At 41.8% G+C, this 16,361-nt stretch overlaps 1 protein-coding gene across 1 annotated transcript in view; it reads left to right on the forward strand.

The window, feature by feature from the left end:
- The window catches only part of STAB2 (stabilin 2), an 89,136-nt gene that overhangs the window by 30,892 nt on the left and 41,883 nt on the right, over positions 1-16,361 (forward strand). The window contains exons 19-33 of the mRNA XM_033008027.2: positions 1,728-1,790; positions 2,606-2,689; positions 3,902-3,988; positions 4,520-4,631; positions 5,898-6,078; positions 7,088-7,181; positions 7,391-7,549; positions 7,942-8,037; positions 8,772-8,867; positions 9,852-9,899; positions 12,264-12,400; positions 12,761-12,875; positions 13,831-13,908; positions 14,103-14,195; positions 14,309-14,416. Of these exons, the coding sequence (XP_032863918.2) occupies positions 1,728-1,790; positions 2,606-2,689; positions 3,902-3,988; positions 4,520-4,631; positions 5,898-6,078; positions 7,088-7,181; positions 7,391-7,549; positions 7,942-8,037; positions 8,772-8,867; positions 9,852-9,899; positions 12,264-12,400; positions 12,761-12,875; positions 13,831-13,908; positions 14,103-14,195; positions 14,309-14,416 (1,551 nt within the window). The remainder of the gene's footprint in view (positions 1-1,727; positions 1,791-2,605; positions 2,690-3,901; positions 3,989-4,519; positions 4,632-5,897; positions 6,079-7,087; positions 7,182-7,390; positions 7,550-7,941; positions 8,038-8,771; positions 8,868-9,851; positions 9,900-12,263; positions 12,401-12,760; positions 12,876-13,830; positions 13,909-14,102; positions 14,196-14,308; positions 14,417-16,361) is intronic.

Raw genomic sequence — 16,361 nt, forward strand, 5'->3', positions numbered from 1 at the left:
TATTCATGTAACCATACTTGAATGCTGAAAGCCATACCTGAGCCTAACTGAACAGCAATGATTATTCATAATGTCACAAACAGCACAAGAGGGACAACACGTCCTCACTACCTGCCTGATACGTGGACTGTGGCCAGTTTTGATGGTCTCTGAGCACTGAAGCTGTCCCCAGCTATCTGCTCTACCTCCTCCCCCAAGGCCATCATTCCCATGGCAGTCTTGACATATGGGAACATAGATGTTTATGCTTCAGTTACTTCGATGCAAAGACAGTATCTTAAGCCACTGCTGAAAATGGGCAGATCTGACCTTGAGTGGAAGTGCAGATGCTTTTCTCTGTCCCTGCCTGCAGCATGACAGAGGGGAGAGACAGGACTCCCACCCTCAGAAAAAGGAAGGAGCAGGTACATGTCAATGGCCGAAATCATGACAGGTGGAAAAAGGGAGAGAGTAGGTGACACTGAGCAGCAGTGAGCAGCAATGAGAGCAATGCCAACAGAGGGAAATTTCCCACAACAGTTGGCCAGATTTTTAAGTTCTAAAGGAGCAAAGAGGTACTTGAAGGGATTTTCAGAAACACAAAGAAAGGTAAGAGCCTAAATCAGCTTCAGCGATGGCTCCGCAGCTTATCAAAGAGCTTTTATTATGCCCAAATGTATTTGGCAAAATACATTTCACTGATAGGCCTTTAAAACATAGTGTCATTGATATCTCAACTATTTGATGCCCAAATGCTTTTTTAAGTCTGGTCCTTTATTCCTTTAAGTGCTGTACAACATGAAGGACTATTAAATCCAAACCCATACTTGTTTCTTTCCCCACAGAGCTCCAGTGATATCTGCGGGAAAAAAAAATCCTGTAATTCACACTCGTCCACAGTCACTTGTCCAATGACTATGAAACACAGTGAACACATCAGATGCCAGCTGTAGGATTTATTCTAACTTGAGTGAAACACAAGACATTAGCAGTCACAAGCAACATGATTTGACAGACTGCATATCCACGCTCTGAAAGACTCAACCTCTTTGAAGTTATTGCAGGTTGAGCTTGTCAGAGGGCTCACCTTTAAAACTACCACAGGAGTTTATATGTCCTCACTGCTGTAATTGCCAGTCTCTGTCACCACCACATGGTTATAAATTAGCTAGTGGAGAAAGGCAACCAAAAGGTGAAGACATAAAAATAGCTATATACCACTGGATCATAGTGGAGTACAGGATCTATGACACAGTATCAAAGAATATTTTTCTCTTCACTGCTTATACCCAAGACAAATTTCTGTTCACACTGTCTGTATACAAGACTCAACTAATTTGAAGTCTTCCTTGGAAGAAATAAAAAATTCTCACAGAAGTGTGCAGACTGCACTAGGCCCTCAGACAATATTAGTTAATATATTACACTGGATTGAGCAAAGGAGGCCAGTGAAATCATGCCCATGTTTATCTTCTGTTTAGGAAGCTTCCAGTTCTTTAAAAGAGGAGAGTGGGGGAAGGACAAGTAAAGATAAAAAGGGGAAGGTAGAAATGAACAACCACTCCGCAAAAATCATAGTCAGCACATACAGCCCTGGCACTGCTGTTCAGTTCCAGATCCATGTTGTAACAGTTAAAAGTCATAAAACAGATGTACTTAAAATGTACAGGGTATACCATTCATAAATATGCATCTCAGTAGTTGGTATAATGCTTTTTCAATTGACGATCCTTATTGTTTTCATCTAGGGCATCTGTGCAAGTTGTTTATCATATACATTGGCTACCTGTCCACAAGATTCAAAGCCCATCGTAAGTGACATCTCCTGACAGATTCCCCAGTTGTGCAAAATGCATAGAGGGAGAAGGGGTTGAATACTGTTGATTACTGCTCTCCCAATATAGTGAGCAAAAGAGCCAGATAAAAATACAGGAAAGTGCATAAAAATACAAATATAGGCACTACTCTAGTCTTTTTTTGTCAATGATTAAAGCATCAGGTAATTTCAGCATTATTTTTTTTGTGGTTTCAAGATCCCGTATAGACTTCACAGAAGCTCTGACTCTTTTCTCAGGTAAAGTAAGATCTATTTCAGACAGGCTTTGGCAGAAGAGAGAGGTGAAGAATGACAATTGCAATTATTATGTTTTGAGAGTTAGTAGATAAAAAATAGAGAAGAGATACACTTAAAACAGACCTCACATCTGCTAAAAATTTCCTTTTGATTAAGCATTCCCCCAGAAGCAACTGTCTGCAGAAGCAGCTTCAGAAAGGATTGAAACTTGTCCATCTGCTTTGCATTTGAGAGATACAAATCTCCATGTTTCTCCACATACAGAACTCAAGTCTAGCTACCACAGGAATTTTATTCCCCATGTTATAAAAATTTACTGGTAGTTATTCCTATATGCCATATTCAGTAATAACCTATATCCCATTATTCAGTAATAATGAAAAGAAAGTTGGTATTATGAAAAAATCAATAATATTCTGATTTTTTTTAACCCAACACTATAGCAAGGTTCCTTCTGTTCTCCAGTTAAATTACGTTGCAATATCAAGACTGTATCACAGAACCATAATGTTGCTTAGAAATACTAATGCTTCTATTTTGTGCATGTTCTAGCCTTTCTCAAAACGGAGATGCATTATTGAAGGCCCAACCTTCCAAAAAACTGGCTGTGCTAGAGCCTGCAATATAACAATAAAGGTATAGACTTATGGTTCCTTCAGGTGAAACATATATAAAATTTTTCCAAAATATTGTCTTTTGCATTGTGACCTTCCCTTTTGGAGTCAAAAGATGTTTGCAGATGTCCACGTAGTTTCCATACTCTTCTACAGGGGGCTGAGAGGAACTACTGTAAATCTTAGAGCAAAATACCAGGCAAACTCCGTGAGGTTTCTTAGCTGCCATGTTATTGACAACAACGCTCTCGTACTCTGTAATGCAGAAGTTTTCATGTAAGGCTCCAAGCCCAGATGTTGTTATTGCCCCATATAGCCTCACCCATGAAGAACAGGTCAGCTTGGTCCCCAGCTCCTCCTGTCCCAGGACTTCACATGATATTGGAGAATAATAAATGGAAAATGGTCCCAAGAACCACGCTCCGCTTGCTCTGCTTGGCAAGTCTAGTCCTCACAGAAGTCATTAGCCCCTGAGAGGTACTCCTACCTTTCTGGCTCCTGGGACTCCTAAATAGGCTTCTGCATTTCATGACCACCATTAAGTAACAAGCAGAGAAGTCTACAAATCTGTAAGCTTTGAGTGCCTTTTGCTAATTCCTATTTCCCTTGAATCATACATGTAAATGAGGGGTTTTTTTCAAATACAATTTCTGTGCTCTTGATAAACAAATGAATCAGGCAGCCAATTCATAAATAAAACAAAAAATGCAGCTGAGAAAAACATTTAGGGCTCTGTAGCAGTTAAATCTCACATTGGTGCAGAGGGGAAGGAGGAAGATCAAAGCAGCACGTTTAGCTTTCACAGAACCTCCCTGGGATAAAATACATCTTTGAGTTCCTGATCTCGGATGCAAAGGAGACTGCCTGCCTCTGAATTGCACTGCACTCCCTCTGGCAAATACAAGAGCACACACAGTATGGAGCAGGCACACACAGGCACAATCGTAACTGGTGACAGGACAGGGATTTCTAACACTGAGGAGTATGATAAGAACAAGAGAAGGATCTGGTGGTTTGTGCATCCCCTTCTTGGGCTGCCATACCCCCCCCCCCCCGCCCCTCCCAGTTTTAATAAGGCCATTGCAAAGGTGGTTCTGGTTCAACACAAGCCTTTTAAGAACCATCTAGCCTTACAGGCCTTTGCCAGAGGGCCAAAACACAACGGAGAGTTGTCTTTTGTGCACTGCCTCCACACTAAGGCATTGGAAAAAAGGATATTTACTTTATTTCACAGGAACCAAAGTGTTGCAAAGGCTTCTTTGGCTCTGACTGCAGTCCATGTCCAGGAGGTTTCACCAAACCCTGCTCAGGAAACGGGCAAGTAAGCAGAGCATCCGGCAGCACCTTGCACTCCCATGGCAGGGAGGACAGGCTGTGTCCCAAAAGTCCCTGAAGCACTTCTGCACAACAGGGATGTTAGAGTCCACAAGAGCTGCACCCTCCATTTATGTCCAGTGATGGCCATGAATTCCAAGTTCAGTTATACAGAGGAGGGAAAATGAATCAGTCTCCTCTCAGGTGTCCAAATTGCAGGTTTCTGTGTTTCCAACACCAGCACACAGGAAAGTCTGGGGCTGGGTGACCCACTCTGATACTTTTACTTTGCACAGCACAGGAGAATGACACAGCTCACTATTCTCACTTTAAAATTACAAAGAGAAGTAGAATACACAGCAGCAAAGTACAAGTACAGGGAAAGCTCTTGCTTTGAAACACCTTTTTCATCAAAGCTGAGGTTCTTCATAGTAGTCTAGCACAGTCATAATACAGACAAGCATATAGTCTCTTTTCTGGGGGAAGGATAGACTTATTTCAATTTACACCTAGAAATCAACTCTCTTCTATATCACAGTGCATGGATGGCCTGGGTGGAAATGGGACCTGTGTTTGTGCTGAGGCATTTCAAGGCTCGAGCTGTCAGTTCTGCTCAGACCCTGGCAAATATGGACCTCAGTGCGACAAAGGTCAGTAAAGCCATATATCCTCAGCTCAAGAGCATGGGCTATTTCTTTTGGACCCTAGTAACATTAGGGTAGGAGTTAACTGCTCACTAAACAGTACCTATAGAGGATAAACAAGATCTCTCTGGGGTACTTTCATTTGTTATTTCAAAGGGAGACATCATAAACCCAGAGTCAATGAAAATATTCTCACCGACTTAATTGGGCTTTCTGCAGGGGCCATGGTTTGCTTTATATTAATTTATTGTTCTTTTCACTTCTGTCTCCCTCACATAAGTAACTGAAAAAGAAAATCTTTGTTATTCTATTCCCATCTGGTATTGCCCATAACAGAAGAGATTCTGCCTGCAATGAGAAATACATATAATCTAAGAACATCTAGATCTATAAACAGACTGTGTTTAGGGCCACTTCATAACCATCTTTACTGAATAATTTCTGATCTATTGAATAGCTTATAGTTCCAGCAGTCATCTTCTATATACTGACAGTTTTAATCCTGCTATGTCAAACTATACTACATTTGAAAGTCTACAGAACATACAACATCAAATACAGATATATTCCCCATCTGCAAAATCATTTTTAGTCTTCTTTGCTATGAAACAGCCTGTCATTTATGAAGTAAAGCTCACTTGAAGGTTCAGAGGTATATGGACAAAAAACAAAAGATAAATTCCATAAGAAAGAGTGGTATTGCCTAAGCTCTGGTCCTGCCAAAGCAGTACATGTTGGCTTAACTAGTCACCACTGGCACTACTTCGGATTGCAGAAGGCTTACCTACTATGTCCTTTGGGCACATTGCTGTGCCTCCTAGCAATACTAATCAGCCCAGCCCCAGCAAAGCTCTGGTAGGTCTGTGCTGCTGCTCTGTGCACTAGCCCAGCACTGTGCAATTTGTAGGATTGTGGACTCAATATTAAAAGGCTTCCCATGTCACTGATAGTATGTCAGAAGTTGAGCAATGAAATAACTTTAGCCTTAAAAGGACATAGTATTTTGCTCCGCCTTCTCTGAAGTACTTTGAAATTCATTGATAGATAAGGGCACTGAAGACACAATAAATTTTAAATAGATACCCATAAAAGACACCTGAAAAGACATAGCTCTGATACATAAACAGTAAGTCTCCCAACAACGTGCACCTTTAAAAATACAAAAGTTTAGATTCTAGAAAAAGAAGGAGGACTCAGTTCATAAGAAGTGCTACGTAAAGATAGATGCCTTTTACCATGAGGGAACTGCACATTGTCATTTATCTCTGGTAGAGTGCCTCTGCATTTATGGGAAGTGCAATAACCGAATAGACAGTGATGGGATCTGTCTTCCTGGATCATGCAGAAGTGGATACACGGGGAAACTCTGTGATAAGCAGGTTGTTCCCTGTGAGCCCTCCCTACAGCTCTGCCATGCACATGCAGACTGTCATCTTAGCAATGGTGCAGTGAGGTAAGTCAGCAACTTGCATGTAATTAATATTAACTATGCTGCAGCTTTGTCCTATTTTCTTGATCCAAACAGTGCCTTGTAGCAGCACACAAACATCAGCTACTGAAATACTGTTATGCAGCAAATAAGCTTAAACATGCACCACATCAACCTTGAGTTGCAAGATAATAATTAAGATTTCTCAATGCCCTATCCTGTACCTTATATTTAACACTGGTAAGATAGATGCGTACGGATATGACCCCTGTTCAGAAGGCTGCCTTCCCACCAACATCTCAAGGCTCTTGGGAACCTCTTATGAATTAGGAGTTTGAGCCTTCCTGAAAAACAAACTCTCAAGCAGTTTGGGGATAGATATCTCATTCTGGACCACTCAGGTAAGATTTGCATGCCGTAACACCGCAGACTTCAACAAGGTTCTCCAGTCCTGACAGGACTGGTCACAAACCCCTGTTACTGCTACAGCTGCCTTGTGCTTGCCTCACACTCAACCTCACACAGCAAGTTTGCCTCTTGCCAGTGTCTTCATAACGAGTCACCACAGAAAGCAGAAGAGGGGATGCTGCCTGTGTTACTTATGTGCTTAAAATATTCTCTCCAAATGGGTTAGTCTGGGGGGGATGGGACATAACCCAGAGAAACAGGGGGACTCATTCTCATACATTTCAAGGAGAGAGCTATCTTCTGTGTCACTGAAAGAAGGAGCAACCCCAACTCATAATTAATTTAGAGCTATTAGCTCACCTTTACAAAGATCACATTAGCACAGAATTAACTTCACTCCCCATCTTATACACAGAGAATGGATCCCTGATTTGATTTAAATAACCCAGCCAATATTTTGTGGAAAAAAAAAAAATAATGTACATACTTAAACTATTTACATCATGAACCCAAGGTTACCAATTTTAAGCTGCCTATAAACAAAAGGTTACAGTGGAAAACAATCACTTCACTTTACAGCTGTCCTACCACATTTAATGCCTCTCTCCTCCTGTTGTCTCTACAGCTGTGTTTGCAAACCTGGTTATGAGGGAGATGGCATGAGCTGCAGCAAAGCTGATCCTTGTGCTGCTTTAAACCCAGGTGGCTGCAATATCAATGTAAGTATGTGCTTTTCCCACAGAGCCTGACACCACAGAAAAGTGGGCAATAAGAAAGGTTTGACCAGAAACACCTGCAGTCACAATTTTCACTGCAGTTTCAAGCTCTTTCCCCAGATAGAAGCATCACTATTGCTTAGACAAGCCTTACAACTAAAGCCAGATGCCACCTAACTGTCCTGAACGGGTGCCTCTGCATGTCCCCCCAGGCCGAGTGTGTTCGGACGGGCCCAGGAGAGCACACATGTGTTTGCCAGGCAGGATGGACAGGCGATGGAAGGGACTGCTCAGCTATCAACAACTGCCTGCTGCCCACCGTGGCAGGGTGTCACGAAAATGCCACCTGCATATACGTTGGGCCGGGTCAGGTACGTCCTCCCACATTCATTGCCACCCTCTGCACTACTCCTCACCCATTTTGCTGTCAGCACTTCCTACCCTGTTTTCTTCCCCAAATTTTCCTCTCCCTCCTAGATACAAGGTTATTTCCAGGTGGCACATTCTATCCAAAGCAGTCTCCTTTAGTTCCTATCCCAGTGCTTCCTCCCTCCTATGCGGTGGCATTGTGGCAGCAAACACTTCTTAGTAAGTACATTAGTATATGTCAGGCATAAAGGTGGTCTTGAGATATTAATCAGTGTCATTCCACTGCAGTCAGTGGAGCTACGCAAAAAACACAGAGAGACTAATTCACCACGTCTAGAATATACATACTATTTTAATCATTGTAATAAATTGCTGTGTTTTATTGAAATGACAGAATGACTGCAAGTGTAAGGACGGATTTCAGGGGAATGGAATTGAATGCACACCCATAAACTCGTGCCTCAAACAAAATGGAAAATGTCATCATCTGGTGAGTAATCAAACATTCCCTGAACAAAGTGTTCAGATACATATCACACCTCGCCTCCTGCACACACCATAGAATTTCCTTGCCATTTCAAGCCTGCAGTTTCTGTTTGAGTTGGAACAAAGCTTTCCAAGCAGCACTGCAAACACCAAAAATGCTACGAAAACCATGTCAGTATGGTATGTGCGCTGAGGACAGACTGCAAGGGCTGCTCCTAATTCTGCCTGTACAGAAGGACTATCTCAAGTCTGGAGTAAATAAATGCTGCTTCTCTGCCAGAAATTACAATTGGGATGCACTAGCCTGTTGGGATATTTACCCACGTCACGCAACTCTGCGTAGTCTCTGCTGTGCTCTGTAGCTCCTGCAAGAGCCACACCAGCCCCAGGCAGGACACAGGGACAGAGTTAAAACAAAGCACATTGGGGAGCAAAGGATGGATCTGCTACTGTCGGGTGAAGGAACAGGGCCCATTTTATGTAGGGAAGAAGCAAGAAAGGGGGGAGTAAGATTGCTGTAGACTCAGTGCATGGTGGGCAGGTGAGGGAGTTAGTGCCCTCAGCTGGTGGCGTTTGTTCTGTAGGAGGGTGAGGACATCCATGGAAGATGGTATGAAAAACCTTTGTTAGGTTCATGTTTGTATATGAATGAGTTTCAGTAAGAGGCTTTACAGGCCATCCTTGCTCTCAAGTTGTTTCCTGAGTACTTGACGAAGTTTCTCTCTTTCTGGTTCAAAGGCAATTTGTCAGTTTGAGTCTTCGCATGGCTGGGAGTGTGTGTGCCCGAAGGGCTATGAAGGAGATGGCAGAATATGCTATGGAAATGTTGCAGATGTAAGTAAGATGGTCATCTTCTCTGAGCACAGAACCTACAGCACTGTTCTCACACTGGATCTTAGCCAGAGAGATAGCAAAGCCATCATAAACAGTTTGAAAAATATGACGCCCACCAGTGCTATCTGCAGCATTCCTGCTGGAGACTCTTGCCTGATACAAAAATGATCTGTTGTGTTTAAAAAACAGAATTTGGAAAAGAGCCTAAGAGATTCAAGCATATTTCTTTAAGACAAATTGAAAAATGCCATCCCCAGAGGCCTAGCATGGAGAAGTGCTAAGCACTCGACTTCCCAGCTGGAAGCAGCAAGCAACCAGCTCTTCTGAAGTTCTGCCTTGAGGTCTATCTCAGTGGAAATGGTCAATTTATCATGTTAAAACAAACCATGTTGACTGGCAGGTAAATAAAATCAAAACAAAAAAATTGGTGAAATAAATATGCATTTAACAGCATAGGAAAAATGAAAGTGTCAGCTCTCCCAGCCATTGGCAATAATCTTACATGGCTCTTAGCACTATCTACCTTCCCTGCTCATACCATCATCTGTCTCTGTTTGAAGTATCATGGCAGAATAAAAGGCTCTCCACTTGCAGTATGATATGTAAGAAGCAAAACAACATACCTTTTTTTTCAATTAATTTTGCATTGAATAAAAGATTTAGGTTTACATTCCCAGAAAATTAACACTTAGCCTGAGGTCAGTACATATCAGGTTTCAAGGTCAGGAACACCTAATACACATAAGCAATAGATGGCCTGATTTTCAAAGAGTTGGTAACTCACTCTATTCCCACTACCAGAAAGTATTAGTACTAGAAAAACACAAATGTCCTCCTTTATTCACACACACTGAAAACGTCCTCCATGTCACATCAGCCAGGCCATACACCTGGCAAGTTACACTACAGGCTACAGCAAGAGTACTTTGGTACAGCTAATTATAGCTTACCTACTCATTGTTCTCTCTTTCTATTTCTAATTAGGAGTTATCTACTCTATCAGAAGCAGCTGTATTTAACCAGTGGATTAATGTAAGTACACTTCATGGCTGTTTTTTTAGTATGTTTGCAGAAAAACGTGAACCTTTCAGCTTTTAAAAATGGGAACCTCACAGCAATATTCCCATCACACATCATAGGCCTAAACTCTGGAGAGGTATCAGAGTGCCTCTCCCACCAGTCACAGCAGGACTGATCATCTGATTCCCTATTTCTGCCTGGTCGCAAATTCAGGCAAGGAAGGAAGCTCCACAAGCAAAAGAGCAAGTTACAAGCCCACTCGCTGAGTCAGGGGGCTACATAAGCCATGACTAGCTGGGTACATAAATACTCTTTAGTCCAGATGACAACCAGTGGGTTACAAGCAAAGCCTGAATATGCCAAGGGGCTCCTTCCAACTTCTCTCATGCAACAAAACCACAAGCAAGTGGAAAGGGAAGGAAAGGCCTTACCCTTCCTATTTTCACTGAATCCCACGCCAGGAAAATGCAACCGTATATCTGGTCAGTCCACTGCTGCCACAGCAAGCAACAAGGAAAAAACTCAGTCTGTGCAGGCTTCACAGAGGTGCAGGACACAAAGAAACAGATTAGCTTGTTTGGCTTCAGATTAGGGAAGAAACAACAATTTAGATGGAAAAAAAGTTCTAGATAGATTGACTGTCACTGTCTACTTTTTATTTTCACATATTATCATTTATTACTAGGGCAGCAGTAACATTAGAGGTCCTACACCACTCTGATAAAGATGAAAACCAGTTTCTCCCACAAAGAACTTAGGACCTAAATATAAGAAGCATATAGTAAATACATGGCAAACAGGAAGGAACAGGGATATGTTAATGAATAACATCAGGAGCAGAAGTCACTGCGTATAGCTGTTTTCAAGCTTTCCAAAGTTAAATGGCTCAGGGATCATTAAGGCATGTAATTGCAACAGGGACCTCAGGGAGCTGCTTAAAAGAGAGGCCACTGTGGCTAATTTAAATTAGCTATCTGCCTGGCCCAGGGCTCAAGCTGCAGCACTGGACACAGTATAGAGAAACTAGTGAAGTTAAAGAAATGAGCACAATAGGAAAGGCTGTTCACCTGCTAATGTGCTCTTTAGATAATGAAGAGGGGCAGGGGTGAGGGGGGTGGAATCAGGGAGCAGATTATGTAAAAACTATTGAAACAAGAATGTGGAAATTTCTGCTACACTTCAGAAATATGGCATCCTTTAAACAGTGATAGCTACAGTCATGAGCAAAATAGGGAGGTATATCTATCTGTGGAGTTTTTAACTTCATAACTGAGCAGGAATGTGATGTTTACCAGTTTTCATAACTAAGTATTTTTCTTGCTGGTCAGGAAGGATGAGAAAGGGAAGTCTGTTGCTATTTCTGTATTTAAATATTTGGAAGGTGACAGTGATGATAGCTAGAAAGAAAGATGATCTTAACATAGACAAAATTCCCAGCTATTTAAGGGAACTGATTCCCTTCTTGATTTAAAAGCCAGTATGGGTATTAAAGGACTATCCAAAACAAGCCAGTTTCCCGGCAGCATACCAGCTGCAAAAAGGTAGAACCCAAGCTCGTATTGCTCCCCCAAGTTTTGCAGTATCAAAAATACCAAGTTGTGGAGCCTGTGAAAAGTTTGGAGAACCACACCTTCAGCAAAATCACATTAAAATCTTTAGTTGTCCCTTTTATACCCCACAAAAAAATCCACACAACTGCAAAAATCCTCTCTAGTGGGGGCTCTCTCCATCCTTAAGCCAGGTACAAATATATGGAGGATGAAGCAGTCCATGCACAGGACAGAGCTCACATCCTCCATCTAAAATTAGAGCTGTCAGCAGCAAGCTCCATTGCAGTTCTGGTGGGCACAGATATCCCTTGGACATCTTGAAAAATCCCAGCCATGTTAAATAGTCTTATTCCAAATGGGAACAACGTGTTACGTGGGTTTCTTATTTCATGGTTCATAATCCTCTATTATATAGCATGGAGTGCTCTGTAAGAGCTGGTTAATTGAGGTTATCAGTAACCACTAACATTTATCACCATGACTTTTTTTTTTTTTTTAACATTCAAATAGATAAAATCAAATCCATGAGACAGATGAATTTTTGTGGGAAGTAATTTATGTGTTCCATAGTAAAAAACAATTCTGACCTAAACATTGCTTCTGCTCTTTAAATGTTGGCAAACTACTCTGTAAAAAATAGACACCCATTTACCATTTTTGTATAGCTCTAAGTACTTTTGATCAAGTCATTGCTCAGTATAATAGCTTTTCCACTCCAGGCTGGTCACAAAGCATGTCACATACTCCACCTTGCTAAAAAGTCACCTGCTGCTATTTATAGATCATCCTTAGAACTAATTATTTTACCCTCTTTACTTTCATGCAGGAGGCTGAGATAAACTCGGTGTTGTCCACCACCTCAAACCTAACTGTCCTTGTGCCTTCCCTCCAAGCGATTGAAAACATGGATGAAGATGAGAAAGCCTTTTGGATGTCAAAGAGTAACTTCCCAACTCTACTGAAGTATGTTAATGGTTTGCAGTTTTGCTTTTTTTTTTTTAAATTAATTGCTTTTTTATGCCAAACAAGCATTGCTTTGAAGACACTAGAGCAAGACAGCTATTATTATAAGAGAGGGACATAGAATTCCCATTCTAGTCACAGTGATATAAATCTCAATAGCAACTCCACTAAAAACAAAGGCATTAATTATATTATGTCAGAAATGTTTAAAGGCCTAGCTAAGATCGGAACATAGCTGAACTAGATATTGTATAAACAATTCCTGCTTTACACCAGTTTTAGACACACTAAGCATATTTATCTGAAAAAAAAAAAAAAAGATAAAATACAAAACCTTCAAATCCATTTAATTTCCTTTAGGTATCATGTATTGACAGGAGCTTACAGCTTTGCTGATTTCCAGAATTTATCGTCTTCTGACATGCTGCCAACATCTCTACAGAGCAACTTCCTACACTTGTCTAAAGAAAACGGGGTGAGATGACCTGCAAACCACTGTGGTATCATACACCAAACCCCGATCATCACTGCCACTGATTTTGTTGTATTAAAAAAACACACAGACATTATGCACCTGTATTTTAAAAAAGACAGTGTCATAAAATTGGACTAGATCAATTATATTGGACACTCTGAGAGAAACATTAAGTTGATTCTTTACCACTTTACCTAGCTGAAATTTGTCCACAATGTTATTTATTCTTAATGTCTCAGTAGCTCCTACAAATGCTGGACAGTCTCATATCCAAGCGGAAGTACAGTCCCTGCCTGGAGCAGCCCTGTGTGAACTAATTTAAGACAAAGGGCACCAAGAAGACCCAGTAACTTTTTTTAGGGAACTGGGAAGGTAGGAGCAGTGATATCATGCACATGTCTGCATGTGCAACCTGATAGTCCCAAACCACCCAGAGGTATTTTTAATGGTAAATAAGTACAGCTGACAGCCTTTCCCACCTCAGCATTTTTATTTAGTACTCCATGTTCTGAGGAAGATTTTCTGGAAATATATATGGCACATTTAAGCAATTCATCCCCACTAAGGGAAGGAAAAGTTCCCCCTACCTCCATGCCCCAAGGGAAACATCAAAAATGAGGTTCCCTAAAACTGTACAGAAACAGGAGGGCGTGAATCAGCACAGGAGCTTATCCTGCCATGGGGTGGAGGTGAGCACACCTACACCGAGTAACTGTCCCAGGGCAAGCAACCCCATGGGTCTGCATGCAGGGGACAGCAGAGAATCCCAAAATCCTCTGTCCTATGCACGGTTCCCTGAGGGTAACCAGGCCTCTGGTGCGGGCTTTTGCGAGTGGAGTTGTGGTGGGGCCCCAGGCAAGCATTTTGGAAGGTGTCGAAATCTACAGCATGAACCTCTAGGAAAGTGCCACCACTGTAATGCGAAAGCAAACCCCATCTCCTCTCCCTCTTTCAGAACCTCACCCTCGAGGGCGCTCACATCGTGGCTGGCGACATCGCATCCACAAATGGGATCATACACGTTATTGATAAGGTATACAGCCACACAGGGAGGATTTGTTCCACTGCACCACAAGCAGTGGAAAATAATCAACAGCTTTGGGGAAAAAAAAAAAAAAAAAAAAGTATTATTTTCACAAAATAGCATTTTGTCCTGCATCTGATCCCTGCAGGTACAACAACAGCATGTGCACACACACTGACATGGGATATCTGCTCCCTTTTCAGGTTCTGACCCCGCTCCGCAGCACTGTCATGCCAAGGCTGCTGGCCCGCCTGAAGCAAATGCCTGATTACTCCATTTTCAGGGGATACCTTATTGTGAGCTTTCACATCGTTTTAAGAATAGAAGCAATTCCCTGCTTTCTTTACATTTCGACTGGTATCAGACTACTAGTGGTCATTCTGATTCGTTTTTATGTGTTTCACAACAGCAATACAGCCTGACAAATGAAATAGAAGCTGCGAATACATATACAGTCTTTGCCCCAAATAATGATGCCATAGAAAATTACCTCAGGGATAAAAAGTCTGCTACTCTGGTACGTATTGCTCACAAGACTTGTCTTAACAACTCAGTATCTCATCTCAGTTTCAAGTGGGTAGATTGAGAGGACACAGAAATAAGAAAAGGGATTTGCTTTCCAGAAATGCATTAAGTTTGGTTTTGTTTTTAACAACAGAGACGGTGAGGAGGGATGGATCCACCTATGTTTTTCTGGCTTGTCAGAAGAGCATAGCTGTTTGTTCTGGGGTTTGTCTTTCTCTAGATTAAAACCATGCTGATAATATCAGACATTTCATCAATATAATGCTTTGGGGGATTTTTTTCAAAGAAGATTAGTGCAGAAATGACCAGGAATAACACTGAAATGAGTTTCTTAAGTGAACATGTCCAGAGCCTCTGTCATCACTGGCAACCCCATCATTAATAATGCCACAAAAATATTCCAACTCTTTCTTAAAACTATCAAGATGCTTGCCCTGTCACTCCTGCAGGAAAGCTATTGCCCAGCCACTTTCTGCAGGCCATTTCTAATCCCAGTTTACAAGCATCATTGGCCAGTCCCAGGGCTCAGAAAAATTTCCTAAATTTTCCTGGCTAGAAAAATTTCCTCAGGCAACCCCCGTTGCTGTTGCCCAGTCCCAGGAGCCCCACACCAGGCTCATGCCTGACTTGGCCACCAGCTCCTACCCCAGCACAGACATGTCCATCCCTTCGCTGCCAACCTCAGTCCTTATGCTCAGAGTTAGTTTATGTTATTTTGTCAGCACACCTCTGGCCAGTTTAGATCCCTTGATTCTAACACCAGGAGTATGCTTTAGCTGGAACAACTTTCTCTCTCTGACATTTGGGCCCTGACATATTTACAAGGCCAAACAGCCTTCTCAAGCCTATTAGTTTCCTCCCATGATAAACTATCTGTTTCCTGCATCATCGCAGCGCTTTTCTTTGCATTTGATCCAGTTTGAAACAGCTTTATCAAGCATGCGTATCGAGAGCCACATCTTGCAGAGGAAGCTTTACCCATGACTTGCTCAATTACATTAATACTTCCCTGTCTCTCCCATAAATATTTACCCTGATGCACTCTGTCCCTACTTTCATGGTCTCCATTTATAGCCAGGAAGCTGAGGAGCATGGGGTTCAAATGACACATCTCAAAACATTTACCACCAACTAGCAGACCCACAGCAAAAGTCCTGCTTGCTGCCTCACCAGAAGAATTCACATATGATCAAGCTTCATCTCCTCAAATGACTTTTGAATGCTATTTCAGTTGTTTCATGACACATTTCTGTAAGAAGCATTTATAGCAAATTTTGAGACACACCTAAGACATCATTCCCATTGGATAGGGGTTGCACACACACAAAAATCCTTTTATATTTCCACTATTTACTGATGTTTCTTTTGTCTTTTTTCCATCCTCCCAACCTTGACTGGTGTGGCAATCTGACAAAGAAAATCAGAAAACAACCGTAAGGTTAGGCCTGCCTAAGCCTTATCCTCTTCATGAAACACGTTGGGCAAAACTGCCACAGAGGGAAAAGCTCAGCACAGGGAAGAAACCCCACTTCTTGGCCTCGATGAAGCAAGGTGTTGTTCTCACTCTGCTGGTGATTAAATTAAGATGGAGGAGAGTTAGCTTTTTCTCCAAATCACCCAAGTCAGGAGGATTAAATAGGGTTGGACACTGATGGAGATTAGCTCTATCGTAATTCCCACCTTCTTGCCTGCAAATATTTCTTTGTCAAATCTGTGGATATCAAAATTGAATAGGTCCCACACTAAGAGATGTAAAGACCACAATTTCACCCTGGGGGCAAAGCCAGGCAACATGACAAATCTTGCAGCCTGGGGTTGCTTCATGCTTTCACACACTTTTGAAGGAATGAAAGAGCAAGGAGCAGGTTGAACGTTCAGAGCAAGGGGACAGCAGGTAACAGGATTTCCCACAAGCACCTTTTATTACAAAGACATAG

Source organism: Tyto alba, unplaced genomic scaffold, assembly GCF_018691265.1.
Source record: "Tyto alba isolate M040663 unplaced genomic scaffold, T.alba_DEE_v4.0 Super-Scaffold_2, whole genome shotgun sequence".
NCBI classification, from domain to species: domain Eukaryota; kingdom Metazoa; phylum Chordata; class Aves; order Strigiformes; family Tytonidae; genus Tyto; species Tyto alba.